Below are 22085 nucleotides of genomic sequence, written 5' to 3'. Positions count from 1 at the left end.
TACTGTCCTTAGCCTATACCCTTTGTTCTATCACATTTTCCCACAACTTTCCACTTTTCATCAAACCTAGTATAAAAACTCTTAGGTTTAACTATTTCTTTGGGTCCTCATTTCCTTATGAAGGCTCTTGTCTCATGTAAAATTCATATGGAATAGATTTATATGCTTTCCTCTTATTAATTTGCCTTTTGTCAGTATAATTCACAGGAGGATAGAAGACAAAAGATATTTATTTCCTCCCCTATAGGAACATCAGAATGGGGTCAATCCCAGCTACGTATATAAACATTGAAATTCTGGCAAGTTGGCCTTATGTTAACTTGCAGGTAAGTCCTGACTTTCCCTATGTAAAGACAGTTTAAGAAAGAAAATGGAAATTACTTCTGGTTGCATTAGATAAATTCATGCTAAACTGGTGATGTTACATCAGAGTACCTCCACAGAACAAGCAGCTGATTATAAGGATCCCAGGGCTATGCTTCTATCCATATAACAGGACTAGACACCACACACATTCACAGGAAAATGGCAAATCGACTACTCCTTTGAATAGTCCATTGAGCTGAACACGTGATTAATAGTTTTTCAGAGTCTCACTTAATATGAGGACAATCATAGGCTTATCCAAAGTAAGTGCATCTCATTGAAATTTGCAACAAGGGATGCAACTGAAGTTCTGCAAAGAGGCCTCCCCACACCATTGACTGTATATCCAGCCATGTTCAACCAGCTCTTGGGCTCCTATGACCAACAGTGGCACATATTCAATATCTATCAATCAATCAATCAACCAGTCAATCAATCAATGTAGATAGCTGCCATTCCTATTGCTGCTTATTGTGATATGAGGTACTAAAGATATAAAAGCAGGACTTAAGATGAAAATGTATCATTCTTCAAATGAAGTCCTTTTAAAAAAGTAAGCATTTTATTCTGTAGAAGAGGTTTATATTTTATAGATAAAGCTCTTCAAAAAACAAACAATAAAAAAAGGATTTCTCTGTTCATATCACTATTTCATTTACCCTAAAAGCAATATAAGGTTTTAAAATCTCAAGGATGATGAGAACAACTGCATTTAGATTCATGACATAACTTTTAGGAGTGTTTTGATACTGTCATCTATTGAGTAAAAATACACCTTTTACTTAGTAAAGTATATATGCCTAGATTCCTTAAGCCTATCACCCTTTAAAAATATCACCCTTCTTGCTAATAATTATTTTGAGGGAGTGTTATAATGTATAATAAGTAGCCTATAATATATATGTGTGTGTGTGTGTGTGTGTATGTGTGTGTGTGTATGTGTGTGTGTATATTTACTTATTTATCTATAAAATAAAAATATAGCCAAGAAATCTAGCTGTCAAGAATAAAATATTTCATCACACAATAGAACTGCTGTGATTAATTTGGAGTTTTTCATATCTGTACAAACTCCTCTACTGATCTCTAAATAATACCTAAGCTGTTATATTGAGTTTATTTCTAGGCAGAAGACTTAGTAATCACAGAACATTTAAACCATCTCTGTCATTTATTAAGAAAAGAGGCCCCCAAAATGATGAAACTGAGCCCCCAAAGGGGTTAAGTGACAGGCTCAGGTTCTGTTGAGTTTAAGAGCTATCATTTCTCAGGAAAGCATTATAAAAGAGAAAACTAGACCCAAAATGGCGTCACTTATGTTAAAACCCATGATACCAAACCTAGATCCGATGCCTGACTTAACTGCTGTTTAAACCTTCTTGGAAATATAACCTTAATCAACAGTCTGGAATTTTCTGATCAAGCACCACTAAGGTAATCTGTTGAGTGGGCCCTCTCCATCCCCCATAAAAAGAAGAAGCAACTGGCAAGATAAAAACCCTTGCAGTTTTCTTAAGAAGATGTCCTGGTGTAAATATAATCCTTTATCCTCTTTTGCGAATAGCTCCCTTGCCCCACCCTTCTTCCTACAAAAACCTTCCATCTTGTACATCCCCTCGGAGCACCTTTGTAGTCACTAGATGGGATGCTGCCGGAATCAGAAATCACTTAATAAAGGCAATTAGATCTTCAAATATACTCGGTTGAATTTTGTTTTTTAGTAGCATAAAAAAAAAAATCCAGCCCAACTGATGTGGCTCAGTGGTTGAGCGTTCACCTATACAACAGTTCATAGTTCGATTCCTGGTCAGGGCACATGCCCAGGTTGTGGGCTCGATCCCCAGTGTGTGGTGTGCAGGAGGCAACTGATCAATGATTCTCTCTCATCATTGATGTTTCTATCTCTCTCTCCCTCTCCCTTCTCTGAAATCAATTAAATAACTTCTCTAATTTACCCTGAAATAATGGTAATGACTGGGGTAATGCTGTGATTTTGCTGAATACTATTTACCATATCGAACTGACATTCAAGCCATTGTGGAATAAAAATTTAAACCCAGACATAATACTTATTCATTGTATAGGTTCCCTGGTCTTAGCACTATTAACATCTGGGCCAAATCATTTTTTGTTGTGAGGGACTGTCCTGTACATTGTAGACTGTTCAGTAGAATCCCTGGGCTCTACCCACTAGATGCGAATGGTATACCCACAGTTGGGACAACCAAAGTGTGTCTCCAGATACTGTCAACCACTGGCTGAATATTGGAAATAAAATCATGAATTAGATATTTTTAAAAATTAAACAAATTTCTCTCTTCATCATTTTCACCATAACCATGTTGGAAACTCTCAGAATTTTCTACCTAATAACTCTGAATCTAAACATGCAATCAGATTTTGGAGTTGTCTTGAAGTTATATCTCCAATTACAGGTTGTACCAATTACACAGTGTTGAAGAAACAATGTCATGGTAGATAATAACACCATCAACTCAGACAAACAATTCTGAAAAAGAAACTTAATATGAATGATGCAACCTATGTCATTATCTTGATTCTCACACAAATGCCCAATTGATTTTTCAGACTCTCCATAACATTTAGCTTCATGTCTTTTGTGAATTCTTTAAAAATTTTTCTGTTGTCTCATATTATAAAATATGAAGCTCCATATTCCATTTGTCTTCATAAATATAAGCTCTTATTTTATTCACTGAGAATATACTCCATCATGTAGCTCATTTAGACCCTCGGAACATAAGGTTCTGCAATCCTATTCCTCCTTTCTCTCATCCTCCATCACACTTTACACTCCTTTTATTTCACTCTTAACAGGAAACATTGAAAAAGTGATCAGACCATTACTGAACTTTTGGGTTTAATAGGTTTTTAGATGATTACTACTAATATAATGAGATATTCCTTGTTTTTCAACCTGACCTTCAACAAATTTTCTGATGTTCTGAGCAAGACTCCGGACGCTGCTGGGAAGATTCCAAGGATCTTGCTTGATGTGAAGCCTTAACCGTTTCGGACAACTCAGCTTTGGTTCCATTTCCTGCTGAAATTCTAAATAAACACAAAAAAATCTCTCTTAACTCTCAACCATTTACCAAACGGTTAACAACACTATCAGCTTCAGAATCTTCTTGTTTTCCTTGCTGTTGTCCTAAATTATTATCATGTTGGTAATTTCTTCAGCCATATCACAGGAGAAAATGTGTTAAATCCAGAATGCCAAACCTTAGTATTATTTTCTTACAAATGTTTAAACAAAGGGGCAAATTTAGATGAAAAACTATACTTTAAACATCTTAAACTAGATGTCGGAAAGTGGAAGCTCTAGATCTTCTTCTGTTAGCCTATTCTGTTTGCCCATCCACATTCTCAACCTTCCTCCCCCACCACTGGGATATAAACAAGTAGCCATTATGCTTGGTTTCGGCCAAAGCAACTCAATACCTGTATCTCTTCAATTAACTCATATATGTTCAGTCTGGCCCCCATAGGCATTAAACATTTTAACTTTCAAAGAAATCTAAAAGATCCTATACTGGTTTTTCACTTAGATTTAAAAATTATCAAAAAGAAGCAATATTATGTGAATTATGAAGCATGAGCAAACAGAACTTTTCTTATAGTACTACTAGAGAGAGCACCAGTGCATGGATCCATGCACCGGTGGGGTCCTTCAGCCTGTCCTGTGCCCTCTCGCAATCTGGGACCCCTAGGGGGATGTTGGACTGCCAGTTTCAGTCTGGCCCCTGCAGGCCAGGCCAAGGGACCTCAAGAATCCATGCACCAGGCCGATTTCTGCTTGATCCCCCAGGCCAAGCTGAGGGACCCCACTGGTGCACAAATCCATGCATCGGGCCCCTGGTATGCATATAAGATCTTTGGTTAATCTCTTCTACCCTCCCCTCTCCCGCCTTCCCTCTGAGAGTCATCAGTCTGTTCCATGTTTCCATGCCTGTGCATTGAGCGTTTGCCCCCTGGTGGTCAGTGTGCATATGGCTACCAGTTGAACAGTTGAACCGTTGAATGGCCGAACGGTCATTTAGACTTTTCTATATATAGACTAAAGGCCCAGTGCACGAAATTTGTGCAAGGGCCTTGGCCCTTGCAGTCACGGTGGCTTGCCTCGGCCCTCGCAGCCCCAGCTTCATCTGGAAGGTTGTTTGGCTGTCCGGTCTAATTAGCATATTATACTTTTATTACTATAGATGCTTTTGCTTCATAACTATACTGTATCCCACTTTGTTTCCCAAATGCTTCTAACAGTTATTTCATAAACCTTACCCTGCAATCCTCGACCTGGGGTGAGGTACTTGGTTTGCTCAAAGGCTCTGACCACAGCTTGCCCTTTTAGGAGATTGGTAATCGAATCCACCTATGACAATAGTAGAGATTCTGAGAGTTACATAATCTTGTAAGACATCACATATAGTTCCAAGAGTAAATCTTGCAACATATTTTTTTTCTTAAAGCAATGATTACTGTTTGAAATCCCATGATTCTTATGAAATCTACCTTTAAATAAAATATTGGAATAAACTCACCTGAGAACATTTGCAGGAACATTTCTTACTATCCTACCATATATTAATACAAAATATAATTTTACAACACAAGAGAAGTATAGGTCCTAGAGTTATTAAAGAAAACTAAAAGTTATCAAAATCCTTTTTAAGGTAATAAAAGCTTCTACACTATAAATTGTAGTTATGGATATAAATTTTTAAAGGAGCCCTATGACAATCTTTGTGCTTTTTAAAATTAAGAATAAAATTAAATAAGAAATGTCATAAAGGATTCTGAAAATCCATAAAAAAATAAACAGTAAAAAAAAATAACTCCTGTGTGTATAACTCTTTATGATTTCCTCAGGACTGTAAAATACTTGACATTACAATAATCCTTTGGGTTAGTTGGCTGAAAGAATATTTATTCCCATTTTTAAATTGTGGGAATTGAGTTAAAGTGGGTGGAAGGACAGATTGAGGCCTTTCTATTCTAACTCCAAGCTCTTTTCAGGACATCTGAAAAAGAGATTCCTGATAGTGTAGTCTACAGAAAAAAAATACCCAAAGGTGTCCCAGTCATACCTGGCTGAAAAGATGCTCCAGACAACTATGTATCTTGTCCTGTTTTTCATGAGAAATTCGAACACTTAGTGGAAGTTCATCACCTAGATATAAAAAAAAGAATAATTAATCCTATGTTATACATTCCAAAGTATTTTAATATAAATACATTCCAAAGTATTTTAATATAAATAATAATATTGAAACATATGCTCTTATTCAAGACATTAGTTTTCATGATCAGAAAATGAATTCTAAAAGATTTAATAGCTATGGAGATATCAGATTATTGATCCTAGCAAAGTGGAGTGAAAGTGGCCACACAGAAAGAATGCTTCACTATGTTAACGCTTTCAAATGGTACATTTTCTAATGATTAAGTAGTTGAAATAAACTTCAGATTTGAAAATTAAGATTTATCCTAATTGGCTGCAAAATATTGTTTGTAACACACGGAAAACAAGAAATTTATGAGGTATTTATATCAGGTATTTATTTACTATTTCTATCACCTACATTAAGGCCATTTCAGGAACATCTATTGTCCTAAAGTCCTTAGTTTAAAAGCCCTTTCCACCTCCATAACAAATCAACAATGCCTAATGTTTTAGTAAAACTTGCTTCCTGTATACCTATCATCCTTCATAGTGCCATAGAAGGATCATAAAACATATATTAAGGTAATTTAAAAATTTTAGTTTGTTTACTTCCCCTCTTTTTAATTCACTATTTATATCAGGATTGAGAAATGGACTTTATCAAGCACATACACTGAAATGCAGTATGTGCAGTTACCAAGGATGACTGATAAAAAGGTAAAAAATGCATTAGGATCAAACAGGTCAATTCCAAAGGTACTAGCATCAAAAAGCACCCATGCCTTCACCAAACGCACCTGAGTCCATTTCATCACTATGGAAATACGAGCTGCACTGACTGCTGCAAATGCTGGTGAAGGAGGCGATGGAGTTCCTGTTGCTATTGCAGTCGCTGAAAAGAAGGAGTGCATTGACTTTAAGGTTGCATTCGCCACACTTCCCCTGTGATTTCTTATGAGAGAAACTTACTATGTCACAGTTACATGTATTAATATGTTTTATAGAAAATGATGCAAAAGATAAACTTCTCTACCACAGTTTATCTAATTTTTTTCAAAAAAAATGTATTTTAAGTTCAATCATATTTCAAGTTTTCTTGTTATATAACATAATCCTAAATACATTTTTAAATGCATAGTTATAAAAATTTTAAAAATGAATATATAAGCCAAGGATTCAAATCAAACTTAAAATTCTTCATAATCTTTTTGATGGTATACTAGTATGCCTGGAGTTAATTTGTTAATAGAGACAAATAAAGTTCTGTTTCAGATCCCTGACTTTCAACCCTTACTGGTACCTTAAATTATAACTTATCAATGGCACACTGAGCTTCCCTAGAGGGTAAGGAGGTCAGCGCCTTCTCCCCAGCTCAGACCTTAGCACAAGGCATGTACCTTGAAAATGTTCAATAATGGTGAACATTGAAGGAAAGAAAGTTTAAAATAATTGTGAATGTATATGGATATACTACACATATCTGAAATAGTACAGGAGATTAAATATTGTTTTCCTCTCACAATAAATAAAAATGAGTTATTTAACTTTAAATTTACATTTAAAATTTCTATTTTCGCCTAGTGGGAGACTGAGGGTAATTTTAATTACTTGATAACTAGAATTTTAGGCAAGAAAGTATTTTTAGACAAGTAATTTCCCATTGGAGAGGAAATCACAGGTTCCTATTAAAGAGCATATTGGTATCTTTAGAAACTAAAAGTAAATGAAATGGTAAAAGTGGTCCATCTAGGTGGTATATTATTAAATCTCTAGTAATAACTAATTATTATGTATTGGTTAAAATCGCTTTCACATAGAAATTGGGAAAGTAGAGTGGTTAAGAGAGAAACTCAGAGCCAGACCACCTGGTCTCATAGGTCAATTAGGTAAGTTCTGTGGGCCTCAGCTTCCTTATCTGTAAAATGGAGCTCATCTCAGAACCAGTAACATAGGGCAGTGGTGGGAATTATGTGAGAGCATCCTGTTCCTCCATGTGTTGGTAAAATATGTTTTTAGTAACTATTAGTATGTATTAAACATCTCTGATGGAGTAACTTTGATCGAATAATAATTATTTTTTACAAGACCTTTGTGGAAAATAACCGAATCACAATTGACCTTGTTGATGAAATGAGTTCAAGGAATTAATGAATTACCTGTAAGAGTCTCTGTTGCTGATGGTGTCATGACCTGAATCTTCCTGCTCATCTCCGGCCACATTAAAACAGACTCGTTTGCTGTTTCTTTCCCCCTTCTCATTGTCACTGTCTGTTGGCACTACGCATTCGGATGCCTTCCGTTCTAACTTAGGAGAAGATGTTATCGAAGACAGAAGGCTGTATTGTAATATAAAAAAAGAATAAGTGCACCCTTTCAAACTGGCTGCTTACTGGTTGATATGAAGGGCTTTCAAAATATGTCTAGAGTGCATCTGTGTTTCATAGGAAGTAAATATCGTACCGCATCAAAACCCTGTCTTACAAAGTTTACCTTTTCCTCTCAGAGTAAATAATTGGAACACAATTTAGACTAGCAAGCTGTGTTCAAATCCTGGTTCTCCAACTTATGAGCTTTGTTATCAGAGCAAAACGACAAGTCTCTTTGACATCCATGAGATGGGAATAATGCGAATGACTAACCCACAAGATCGCTGTGAGAATAAAAAGAGAATGACACATTCCTGGTGCATACTGGGCATGGCCTCTCTCATGGACATTAGCCACTAGCACCGCCATCTGAAAATACTTGGGAAACTTTAAAGGGCTACCCAGATATTAAAACAAACACTAAAGGTGCTTAAATATCCTCACTGGTGTACCCACAGATATTAAAAAGCCACCTACCCACCTGGGCCTGTCTTAGTTACCTCCCAGGCTTTCTCCATTTGTCAATCCTTTCTTACTACTCAGACTCACAGGAAGGTCCTGGTCCTTGTGATCCTAAGATGCTAAAGAGAGTCACACACAAGGTGAGGATAGGAAGCCAGCAGTTGCTACTCCCACATCATCTGCAATCATCAGGATGGAATGTCACAAATCTGCTCCCAACCTGACTCAAGGCTAAAACGCCACCTTCAGATGCTGAACTGGTGTGAAAACTGATCTTGAACTTGGACAAGCACTCTAGCCTTGAATGCTGGGCTGTAAAACGTTTCTGTTAGAACTGTCTAACTCAAAATTATGCAAAAATGGAATCGGTCTTTACTATCAAACATGCTATAAACTTGAATTAAATCACATCTGAAAAAAGGGACCCATGTTTGGCTTCTCCAGCCAACCATTATTTTCTCATTTATCAAATAGCAATGACACTCTGTTCTATCAATAGCAAATTTACATATCTTTGTTTTCAATCCTCACCTAAGGATATGTTTATTGATTTTAGAAAGAGAGGAAGGGAGGGAGAGAAAGATAGATAGAGAGAGAGAGAGAGAGAGAGAGAGAGAGAGAGAGAGAGAGAGAGAGAGAGGCATCAATTGGTTGCCTCCTTTACATCAACTGGTTGCCCTGAACTGGGACCGAACCCACAACCTAGGTATGTGCCCTGAATGAGAATTGAACTGGCAACCTTTTTGGTGTATGGGACGACACTATAACCAACTGAACAACCCAGTGAGGGCAACATGCACATTTACTCATTTTTTCATAGCAATGTCATGTTTGCTTTCTTTCAAGACCATGAAAATGTCTCATACCTCTTATATGTCAAACCCAGTGTGCATTGAGTAAAGATTTAAGGGATTTGTACTAATTAATTAGATGCATTTATTATAGTATGCATGGTTCTCAGGCTGTGCATATCATAGTTAACAAAACAAACAAGATCTCCTGCCCTCTTGGAGCTTACAATCTCCGGGGAGGAAACAAAACATTAAACAGTAAACTGTCTAGTAATCAGATGGTGACAAACGTTAGAGAGAAAAACGAAGACGGCAAGGAAGCCAGAGCTGCAACTTCAAATCACGTAGTCAGGTAAGGTCTCACTGGGAGATGACATTGGAACAATATTTGGCAGTTGATGGTTTTTAGGCACCAGTGACAATCAGGAAACTGAGGTACATTGCTCCAGACCTAGTGAGGCTTCCAATTCTTTTAAAAACAGTCCCATTTGGAAGGATACTTTTATGTCTTGTAAGACAGATTGGATATGTATTCACTCCCTCCACCCAAAAGACTGAAACATTATGCACCACAAGCGCCACACTGCACAGATGAGCTCTGAATACCAAAGATTTTGCAGGAGTTCTCATTCTGCAATGCGTCCTCTGAGCTCTTTGTGTTTTTAAATTAGAGGCCATGGGGCTAAGCATAAACATTTCTTTCCGACTTATAGGCACTGTATTCACATATTTGCTTTTCATCAGAATCAGCTGCAATTATGCTCACAGTGTCCCTGCAGGAAGAAGTGTTACACTAACAAATGTTAGAAAAAGTTTGTGACACCATGATTTTGCATAAAATGTCTAGATTCCTGACAGAAATAATAATAAAACTTAATGTGTGCATGCAAACACATTTTCCTGTACTGTTGCTCATATGTAATATGAAGAAGCTACCTACTGTAAGTCCATTCATTCTGAATGAAAATTCTGAGCAGCCTGCCATTCCAGGTCAATCTTTTCCTGATGTCCTTGATTAATAAAGAGTTTTGTATGTTGGATGTGCATTGACCTGTGTTTTTTCTATAACATTTAAATACCATCATCATCATCTTCTTCTTCATAGATAACATTTAGTGAGCTCTTACTGAAGTCATTATGCTAAGTACTTAACAGATATTAATTCATTTAAGCCCTAAAACTACCTTATGAAGTTGGTATGCTTATTATTATACCCTCATTTTAGAGATGGGGTGATACACACTGTTGTATACATATACTTTCAAATTCAGCAGAACGCCTGCTCCCCTGCATATCAGTGACACACTCTGAAGGGAGGAAGGTGGTCATCAGAGCTGTCCACCTCATCCCAGCTCTCCTGGGCACATGACTGGTGGTCTCCCCTACCCCTGTGAGGATGGGAATGACCAGGTGATTTGCTTTGGATGTGAGTGGAGGTGACATGGGCCCCTTCCACCTAGAAGCCTTTATGCCAGTGGGATTGGCCTCATTCTCTCCCCCTGCTGGGACAATCAGACATCCCAACTGACAAGGGCTGTTGCCTAGTCTCTGAAGGAGGTCAGTGTGCAGCAGAGACCCTGTGACTCAGATGGGCATGGAGAGTGAGTAAGAAAGACACCTTGTTGTGAGGCTTACAAATAACGTAACAATGAAGGGAGTAACAAGACTTGTATAAAAAGTAGATGTCGAAGAAGACATGACATGAGCGACTGGGACACAGGAGCATCTACTCTCTAGGGCAGGGGTCCCCAAACTTTTTAAACAGGGGGCCAGTTCACTGTCCCTCAGACAGTTGGAGGGCCGGACTATAGTTTAAAAAAAAAAAACTATGAACAAATTCCTATGCGCACTGCGGGCCCGGGATGTGTCGGCTGCTAAGCAGGACATGCAGCAGCACCCGGCAGGCCGGATAAATGTCCTCGGTGGGCCGCATGTGGCCCGCGGGCCGTAGTTTGAGGACACCTGCAGGGAGACTGAGGCAGAGCCTCTCTACACAGGCCAACACTTAAGTGCCTAGAAGGCCAGCCAGGTAGACCTCAGGAGCAGGGCTATCCAGGCCGTTTGTCAAGTTCCAGGAACAGGAAGAGGTTGGTGTCTTGGAGCTTAAGGAGATGAGTTTCCCTGGAGAGGGGACAGGAGCAGATCATGTAGGGCCGTGCAGGCCATAATGATCCATTCGATGCTATATTAATTGCACTGCAATTCCATCAAATGGTTTTAAGCAAGAAGCTAGCATGCCTTACCTTTCAGACCCCTCTGGCACAGATGAATGTAGAATGTATCAGAGAGAAGCAGAGCTGGAAACTCCTACAGTGGGCACATGTGGGGGGACGATGGTGACCCAGTCTAAGTGATGGGGTGGATACATTCTGAGGTATAATTGACAGAACTTAATGAAGTACTGAGGTGAAGGGGAAGGAAAGGGAAGAATCAATGGTGAGAACCAGATTCTGACTTCATGAACTAAAGAACTGGGAAATACTTTACTGACAAAGGGAAGCCCTTGGTGGAGGCGTTGAAATGGATTGAGTAAGAGAAAAATCTAGAATTCTATTTTGGAAACAAATTTAAGTTTGATGTATCTGTGATGCATCCCAGTGGTTCATAAGCCATATGACAGAGGGACTGTGACAATGAATAAACCAGTGCATAAAGTGACATAATGTGTCTGGTGCACAAACTAACTTTCATGAAGCTGTGCCCTCTTGTATACATTTACCAGAAAAATGCTTGGGAAACCTCAAAGATAATTCCACCGCCAGCCCTACCACTCCTATCTGTAACACCCAGCTTGCTGAATGTTCTACAATGTTCACCGCTCCATCCTGGGACATCTGGTACCTGCAAAATGAAGTCTGTTTTCAAATGTCCTATCTTCAATAACCCTGAAGGCTCTTTATTTCAGCCCTGTTTTCTGAAATCCCATGAAAGGTTTTAGACTATCCCAGACCATCCACAAATTATTTTCTATTTACTTATGTCTAATACCTAAGTGTCATTAATCATAAAATATCCCGAGAAACCAAGATGGCAGCATAGGTAAGCACCTAAACTGCTGCCTCGCACAACAATTTCAAAACTACAACTAAAAGACAGAACGGACACCATCCAGAACCACAGGAAAGCTGGCTGAGTGAAAATTCTACAACTAGAAGGAAAGAGAAAAGCTCACAGAGAATTGGAGGTACGGCAAAGGGTCTTTGTGCGCGCAGAGAGGAAGGGCGGCTGAGAGCCTGGCTGACTTTCTCTGGCGGAAAGGGGAAGGAAGCCCCCGACCGGACTGAACCCCAGTTCTGACTGCACTGAACTCCAGTTCCAGGCGAGACCCTGGGGACCCACGCTCTTGTGGGGGGAGTCTGGACTCTCGGGCGGAGACTCTGGAGCCGGGGAAGGCACAGGTCTGAAGGCGCACACGTGCACGCAAGGGCAAGGCTGATGGGAAGCCAAGACTGAGATTCCACCCCATCCAAGCTGAGCACAGAGGCTATTGCAATTTGGCAAGTCTAATCCTATAAGGCTGTCTCCAGCACCGAACTTCTCCCAGCGTAGACACAGCTGATCCTTACAGCCAACTGGCCTGGAGGTCAATTCTTCCCAGTGATACCAACAACAATCAAGACTTAATTACAACAAGGCTGTACACACAGTCCACAAAGGGGTGCACCAAGAGTGTCCACCTCAGGTTAACTGGGGAGGCAGACCCACTGGGCCATATTGGAAACCTAGCACACAAATCTACCTTACCAACTCAGGGAAACAGTGAAAATGCGGCGTCAAAGAATCAGATCACAAATGAAAGAAATGGAGGAAAACAAACGACTGGATATAGAATTCAAAACCATGGTTATAAGGCTTTTCAAAAATATCCTAGAAAAGGCCAATAAATATAACGAGATCCTCGAAGATATGAAAAAGGACCAACTAGAAATTAAACATACACTGACTGAAATAAAAAATATTATACAGAGACCCAAAAACAGACTAGAGGAACACAAAAATCAAGTCAAAGAATTGAAATACAAAGAAGCAAAAAACACTCAATCGAAAAAGCAAAAAGCAAAAAAAAAATCCAAAAAGTTGAAGATAGTGTAAGAAGACTCTGGGACAACTTCAAGCGTACCAACGTCAGAATTATGGGGGTGCCAGAAGAAGAGAGAGAGCAAGATACTGAAAACCTATTTGAAAAAATAATGACCGAAAACTTCCCCCACCTGGTGAAAGAAATAGACTTACAAGTCCAGGAAGCGCACAGAACCCCAAACAAAAGGAATCCAAAGAGGACCACACCAAGACACATCCTAATTAAAATGCCAAGAGCAAAAGACAAAGAGAGAATATTAAAAGCAGCAAGAGAAAAACAGTTAGTTACCTACAAGGGAGCACCCATACGACTCTCAGCTGATTTCTCAACAGAAACTATGCAGGCCAGATGGGAGTGGCAAGAAATTTTCAATGTGATGAATAACAAGAACCTACAACCAAGATTACTCTACTCAGCAAAGCTATCATTCAGAATTGAAGGGCAGATAAAGAGCTTCACAAATAAGAAAAAGCTAAAGGAGTTCATCACCACCAAACCAGTATTATATGAAATGCTGAAAGATATTCTTAAAGAAGAGGAAGAAGAAAAAAAGTAAAGATAAAAATTATGAACAACAAATACATATCTATCAACAAGTGAACCTAAAAATCAAGTGAATTAAAAACCAGAGGAACAGAATAATCTGGTGAATATAATAGAATCAGGGGCATAGAAAGGGAGTGGACTGATAATTCTCAGGGGGAAAGGGGTATGGGGGGGTTCATGAAGAGACTGGACAAAAATCATACACCTATGGATGAGGACAGTGTGGGGAGGTAAGGGCAGAAGGTGGGGTGGGAACTGGGTGGAGGGGAGCTATGGGGGGAAAAAGGAGAAACAATTGTAATAATCTGAATAAAGATTTATTAAAATAAAAAAATAAAATAAAAAAATAAAAAAGAAATCATAAAATATCCCATTAGAAGGCAAAAGTATTCATTGTTCCACAATGAAACAGGAATCACAAAGTCTTGATGAAATCCATAACACTGCCTTATTTCATGGTACTAAACAGTAAATTCTTCTCTAGTTCCATCTTTGGACCTGAGTGAAGTAGGACTGAGTGGAATGTGTACATGTTAAGTAAAATGTTATTTCTCGAAGTGCTCCCAAGTGACAGGGTAACCATGCTCCAGGGGAAGACAAGTTCACCACCAGGCCCTTTCACAGGAATGAATGACTTCTAGAAAGGCTAGCCATGGGGTGTTCTGGGGCCATTTCCTTTAAAATGTGACAAAACATCGAGATCTGCTTCTCCATTCTGCAGACACTTCTATGTGTGACTAAGAATAATTACTACATGGTGAGAAAATTGTTTGGTAAGTAGCTTTTCAAATAATTTGGCAAGTTCGACTGTACTGCAGCATCTCTGAATTCTAAGGCCAATGGGGAATCCAAGCTCTCGGACAACTGTACTGTCTTAAAGTTATTATATCGCACACTGAATTATATAGAACACATTCATATTTAGAATTGAATTATATGGTGCACAGAGAAGACCAAGGAAGTTCCTCAAATCATTTGCTCATTTCACGTCACTTTCCTAATAAACCTGCACAGTTGGGTAATGGCTTTTAGAAGAACAGAGTGGGGAACTCTTAAGTAAAAATAGGTAATCATTTTAAGTAGTTTTAGACAAGAAAAATAACTCCTTTGTGAAAATAGTGCTTTAATTGTAAAGCATTTTAAATCAAGGAAAAGGAGTCCCTTAGCTCTTACCGTTTTCCTGAAAAAAACATATCTACATTAGCAGAACTTAAAAATAAAAAGGTCAAAAATTTAACACAGACAGATGAAGCCTGGACAAGTGCCAGGCAGTGCTAGGTAGTCAATGCATCCAAGACTTCATCTCCGAGGCAGTGTGCACTCGGGCAATCAATTTTCCTGCCACTGACAAAGGACTCATCTGAAAAGTAGGAACAATTACTCTTGGCCTGATTGGAGTATGGGATTGGTCCAAATGTTCTGCTAAAACCCTTTGAGATCTAAGATACATGACTCAATGCTATTATTTATGGCTTTATTGCATATATCTTCCTGAATGCATTTCCTAAATATTTCAGAGGAAAAACTGATTTCTTATATAAAATATATCATATAATAAAATCAGCTATTAAATGAAGCAAAATATAATGCCCTAAAACAGTGGTCGGCAAACTCATTAGTCAACAGGGCCAAATATCAACAGTGTAACGATTGAAATTTCTTTTGAGAGCAAAATTTTTTAAACTTAAACTTCTTCTAATGCCACTTCTTCAAAATAGACTCGCCCAGGCCGTGGTATTTTGTGGAAGAGCCACACTCAAGGGGCCAAAGAGCCGCATGTGGCTCGCGAGCCACAGTTTGCCGACCACAGCCCTAAAATATAAACTTCTCTGTCAAAAGGTCACATATCCAATCTAAGACAATTTAAAAGTATCATACAGTTGTTTGAAACTAGCTTCCTATTCTCAGAAACTTCAAACTAATTCATCTGTAAATGGGGCAGTCACAATATGATATGCAAATGTCATTTTTTAAAATTTATTTTCAAATTGTATTTTATTTTGCTTTTTCTATCACCATTTAGCCCCTCTATGCCCTCTTCTACCTCCACCCACTCCTCTCCCCCTGCAATCACCACATTTGTCCATGAGTTCTCTCTTTTTCCTTTTCTGCTCAATCCTTCCACCCACTGCAACACCCCCCACGCCCCCCACCCCCCACACACACACACACACACACACTAGAGCTGACTCCCAAGCAAAATAGGTCATTTTAAAAAACTAGCATATTAGATCTAGGAAAACAGAATTGAAATTCTAAATTAACACATTAAAACATCTGGAAAAATAGCATAGTAAATAGTAAATATTAAAAATAATCTTATAGAAATGATACAGACTAAATTTCTAAGATGTGTAAAACCAGAGATGATGTCTGTTAAGACTTCATTAATATAATGTCTAATTGCAACAAAGGCTTAAAGTAAGCTCTAAATATTTTGTCACAACTGAATTATCCATGGAGGAATGGGAAGAAGTCTGTGTGTGTGTACTGCACAACACACACCCAATAGCAATCTAAATGTATAACTTCAAAAGGAGGTACAATAAAAAAAAAAAGAGGATTAACAGTGTTTATACCATTTGCAGATTCTACCAACTTTGGATATGTTTAATAATTTCAAATCCTTGAATGATAAGCAAGCATGATTGCTGATTGCCTTTTGTATTAAGCTGTATAACTGACACCACAAACTTGCAATGTGTTATATTCACCCTGTTGTATATATGAGACACTGTGCTACACTGAATGCCATGTTGTTTTGTACACACAGAGCTGTCTTACTAGACATGAAACTTAATCAGATACCATGATGGGGCAAATCATCCTGCAGAGCTCAAGCAATTCTCCAAATGTCAAACTCCTCAATCAGACTCTGGAAAAGTTATAATTAACTTCCTTTGCCTTACTTGATAAAATCTTTCAAATTATTGGCACAGCTATTTGGGTTATTGCCTAGTATACCATTAATTTGGCCATTAGTCCAAGGAATATATAGGTTTGGATTTACTCATTTAAGAAGTATGTTAAGGATTTGTTATATTTTACATTTTTCCTAAACATCTACTGTATGCATATATACCAAATATTGTGCTCTGCTCTGTGAAGGCTACAATGAAATCCATCTTTCAATCATATTTGTCAATTTAATATTTTCACACTGAAACTTATTTAGTGTTTTCCATAAAATGAAGTTTTATCACTCTCTTCCCTGTATTAAAGCTTCCTTAAAATATGTATCTAAAGATATATGCCATGTTTTATCATTTTTAAGTTGTTAGAAGAAGAGGGTCTACGAGGTCAACAAAAATCTCCCACATTTCCAAAAACTAAAGAGAGAATGATGGCTGTTCAAAAGTCTTATTTTCTACAGCTATTTTATTAGGCACATTTAAAAATACGGTAAACAAAGTACTTACTCATCTATTTGACAAACACACATCTCCACCTCTTTCAGGGCAGTCTGAAGTTTGCCCAGCAGTTTCACATAGATGTCTTGGGTTTCCAAGTCTTCTTCTTTTAGCAAATACCGGAGCCCGTGCCCGTCCTGCTGTGCCAGAGACAAGCCCGAAGGGGCCGCCATGGTTGTGATTGTGTGCTGAATGTACACCATCGGACTCAGTTTCCCTGGGGAGGTGAAATCATTCCATGGTAATACTTACTACCTCCAACTTACAGTCACAATCCAGGGCAATTCACCGTAGAAGCCCAAGCTTACAGACAATAAAATGCAAGCCCAATGCTGAATTTAATTCCGGAATTAAAGCTTTTGGGGAATTGCCATGAAAGGGGAGGAATACAGTATGATCCCACATCCTGCCGTGATGGTGGGAATTACACTATGCTTCTCTATTTTTCTCAGAGTTATAGGGCATTTCAGATGAATTGTTTTCACAGCAAGATGAGCTGTACCTATCATGTGTAAGAAGGCAAGAACCCCCATTCTTCTTAAAGAAAAAACAATAAAATAATAAAACTGCATACTCCATTTTCATTCTATAAATGCTTATACACAATTATCCAAGTGATTGTAGTGAGGAGTCTTTCTTTACAAAAGTTCAGACTTGCTTACACACCAGGAATCTGTCCAAGGCCAGAGATGTGGGAACGATTATGACTGCCTAAATTATTTTTATATGATTTGACCAAGTTTCAAAAGCTAGCATACCTTGTTCAGATTTGTTTTCTTTATCCTGAGCATTATGCTTCCTACTATCCAACTGAACACCAAATGCGCTTCCCAGGGAGGTTGATGTTTTAGGATAAGAAACTTCCATCACGTTGACATGGCAGTTGGTAGGGCAGAAATCACTGCTGTGCAGTGGGGATATTTTAGATTTGGCTTGTTTAAAGGTGGGCCAGGCTCTATTCTTTAGTACACGAGAAAACTATAAATTAAAGAAATAAACAGCAGTTGAACACACAGTGATAACTCAAACATTTCACTTCCATCATCCATAGCAAAATCAAAATAAAATTAAATGTCAGCTGGAACAAGTGAAATAAATTATAAGCTGCTAGACTTTAAATTGTTATTTTAAAATCCACACATTTTTAATAAAGCAAAGCAATGTAGGCAGCGGATGCATGTAATTCATTTGGAACTCTCTTCACAAGGTAGGTGCTAAAAGAAATTAATTTAAGGGACCAATATCACTTCCTAGGATTCAAATTCAAAGACTCTTAACAAATGAGAGTTCGATAGAGAAATAAGTGTCCTATGACGTCAATATATGGTCTTCATCTTTAAAGTGAGACAAGGTGACAGAATAGGGTAGCTGGCAGGTCAAGGGTGGAAGATGGGATTATTCCAAACACTGTCAGAAAGTCAATCTAAACCTGAGTCTGTGAGCAGGTTAGACAGCAAGGCGTGGTGCTGTTGACCCAGAATGTCAGGATGACAGACAGGACCAATTGTATTTCCCATGCCTTCTGTTAATCACTGCTGAGCACTCGGGTCAGGATCAGCCTGAGGACCGGTGTGGACTCTGCTTTAGTGCCACTGAGAATAAAGCACTACTCAAAGGATTGACATGCCTTCCAAGGATAGCCACTCCAGTGCTTAAAACCTTGCAATCCAAATCCATCTAATTCTGGCCATACTCTACAGCTGCCCAAAGTCTGATTGCACCTAGCTTATCTATCTCAAGCTCTCCTCCCCTTGCTCCCTGTGCTCCGTCTAGTCTTCACTCAGTTCCTCTCATACACCATCGACACACTAGTCAGAGTGCCTAATTCCCACCTGTTGTACTAGTACTTCTGTGTAAATAGGAACTATGCCTTGAAAGCTCATGAAATACATATATGAAGGAAGTATGACCAATACCCAAAATAAGCTCAATTATGAAAATATTCTAAAACAGAATAAATCTAGAATTAAAAAGGATTCCTAGGACAATTTAGGGTGAGAATGTTCCTACAATTGGTGCCCATTCGTACCCCTGGTTCACCACACAGCTTCCAGAGATTAACTGCCTGTGGAGGACTCATCGAGGTCTCACACCTGGGCCAAAAAGCATCGATGGCCTGTACAACTGGCCAGGAAATCTATTATGATGGCAACAGCCTGGCTACAGAAACTACAGAAATCAACTGCTTTCTATTTTTATAATCTAAATCTTTTAGAGTCAAAATAAAGGCAAGGTGGCCTCTTTGAGATTTCCGTTTCTATGGATACATTTTGTTTTACAGAAAGAAAAGTGTTTGAAGCCTTCCTCTAGAAGAAAAATATGTTGCTAATAATACTATAAAAGTAAATATGTGGAAATTAAACACATATATTCACCAATGTTATTGTTTCCATTGACATGCATTTGATATGCAAATGGAGCTAACCTTAATGACCTATTGAGGCTATTATTTTAGGTATCTAAACTTTGTTCAAATAGAAAAGAACCTTGAAATATTCTCTTGTTAATCTGGTTTCTCTATCTAGTGAGAAGGATAGTCAATTATTCTAAATATGCTATGGTCAAGAAGGGATAAGGAAAAAAATAGCTTCATTTTTTTAAGTCCTAGTTGTCTACAAATTTCTTTTTATTTCTAAATTGAAAATAAAAATAAGTGAGAGCTTTCCAAAGGACTGATACCGAGTCTTCCACTTGCCAGCTACGTGACATTAAGGAAATATCAATTTCCCTGAGAAAGAAGCAGCTTTCAGTACACATGGTTATTTCGAAACTCAAATAATAATGTACATACAAGAGCTTTCTATAATTCAGTGTTATTATTTTTGTCATCTAAAATCATTGCCCATTAGCTTCCCCACCTCTGCTTTAAAAGCTTCCCAGGCTCCTAGTTACTCCTGAGAAAATGTAAAAATGATGTGTTTTCATTTATTTCACTCACCAGAATAATGCGTTTGAGAATCCCCTGCATTTGGGGGGAAACCCTGTGCTTTATGTTTCTAAACCCCCACAACATACACTCCTTAGTTTATCACAAACCATATTTTTGTTAGAAGCCAGGGAATAACACCTGCCTCTTCCACCATAACCAATTCATCATAAGGCTATATATACTTTACCTACACACACCTTGAACGGGTCCTTTTCTCTCCATTCCCAATGCTTCCCACACAAGTCTAAGTCACTGGCACTTTTTACAAACAAACATGATTATTAGGCCACTCCAAATATCACTGGAAAAATCAGACTTTTTTCAGTTTACTTTTTTAATTGCATCCAACTCGAGTCCTCCCTCCTAGTCCAGGCAGTCTGCCAATTCTTCATTGATAAGATCATCGTCACGTCAACATCTCTGCCTTCACTAGGATATATCCCTTTACTTGAGCGCATTCCTCCCTCTTCACTCTGACAAATCTTTCCAAACAGCAGGTAGCACTTTTTGATGAGTTGATCCACAATAATTCCTCCTTTTCTGAAATGCTGTTGCCCTTGTAGTCTCAACTATACTGTTTAGCACATAAGCTGTGTAGCTCAGTGTCAATACAGGTAAACAAGCAACAACCAGCTTTAGCACAAAAGGGAGCAAGGTTCAAACTTCACTGCTGTTTCCAGCTATGTGTCTCTGGGCAAGTTACTGGACTACTCAGCTTCAGATACTTCATCAATGAAATGAATAATGTGTCTCATTGTCTCATATCACTGCATTGGTGAAATTATATAACATATGCAAACTGTAAATTATCTCATGCAGTGCCTGACACCTGTGGCAGACTGCTGCAATCTGTTTTGCACAACCTAACTCCAAGGAGCACCCTCATATAGATCAGGGTGTGGGATGCCAGCACGTCCAACCATTCACAATGGCACCTCCTAGTATGCTAAGCAGTCAGTATTATTATTGCTCACTTCATGTATTTTGATCTTTCTTCCCAAGTAGACTGTAAGTGTGGGATGGCAAGAATCCTCAAGTAAATGATTTAAGGACTCATTTAGCAAACATTTCCCTATTCTTCCTGCCCTATTGGCTTCTGTGAAGTTGAGTTTTGACCTATGTCATTGGCTTTCATTAAAAGAGTGCATTAAAAATATCAGCCACATAAAACAAGTTGCTGCTTCTTTTGCATGGATATGTTTACGGGCACTGCCCTGCCATTTCCTGGTGTCGCCCATTTGAAATCCAGTGTGAGAGATTTATTTTAGAACTCAGTCCAAGAAAATCTTTGCTTCTCTTAAGAAACATGTATATATCACAGGGATGCTGATAAATATGTACTAGGCTATGTTTCCTTTTTTATTTGGGCCATCAGGAAGCTGAAGTCTAAATAGAATATTCCACTTAAGTAACTAAACAGAGTCTTAGGATCTGCTTATCTATGACGCTTTCCCCCTGGTGGTCTATACTACTTATTCTAATATAGCTTTACCTATAAATTTACCTCCCGATTTACCTCCAGTATTTGTCTCCTTCTTCTTTTTGGTAATAAAATTTCCTGAGTTTCAGCTGAGCACATGATGCCCAGGGCTCATGGATTCCCAGCCTCCCTTTCACTAAATAGCTAACAGGATGTCAACAGGAGTGATGTTACAACATCTGGGTCATGCCCTCAAATGCAAACACTTTACTCTCCTCTTCCTCTTTCCCCTCCTGGGGAGCTATGATTTACATGGTGGTGGAAGAGGGCAATGTCCTAGGAGAGAGCAAAAGTATAGGAGGATCCCTAGAAGACTGTCAAGCCCTACCCCACCGGATTCCAGGTTGGGCCTCTATAAATATGAAAAATAAACTTTCTATATTGTTTTAGTCTGTGCTATCTTGGTCCTTCTTAAAGCAGCTGAATCAATACCCTACGTACTATACCCGGATCCCAAAGCTTTATTTTT

General features: G+C 38.5%; 1 protein-coding gene across 1 annotated transcript in view; it reads right to left on the bottom strand.

Annotated features, from left to right (window-relative positions):
- Positions 1–22085, bottom strand: part of PREX2 (phosphatidylinositol-3,4,5-trisphosphate dependent Rac exchange factor 2) — a 225313-nt gene that overhangs the window by 78546 nt on the left and 124682 nt on the right. The window contains exons 24-30 of the mRNA XM_080646985.1: positions 17966–18185; positions 17217–17424; positions 7708–7887; positions 6349–6443; positions 5475–5557; positions 4669–4759; positions 3310–3438 (exon numbers count right to left, since the gene is read on the bottom strand). Of these exons, the coding sequence (XP_080503111.1) occupies positions 3310–3438; positions 4669–4759; positions 5475–5557; positions 6349–6443; positions 7708–7887; positions 17217–17424; positions 17966–18185 (1006 nt within the window). The remainder of the gene's footprint in view (positions 1–3309; positions 3439–4668; positions 4760–5474; positions 5558–6348; positions 6444–7707; positions 7888–17216; positions 17425–17965; positions 18186–22085) is intronic.

Source organism: Plecotus auritus, assembly GCF_963455305.1.
Source record: "Plecotus auritus genome assembly, chromosome: 11".
Taxonomy (NCBI): domain Eukaryota; kingdom Metazoa; phylum Chordata; class Mammalia; order Chiroptera; family Vespertilionidae; genus Plecotus; species Plecotus auritus.
This window is presented reverse-complemented; position numbering and strand designations above follow the sequence as displayed.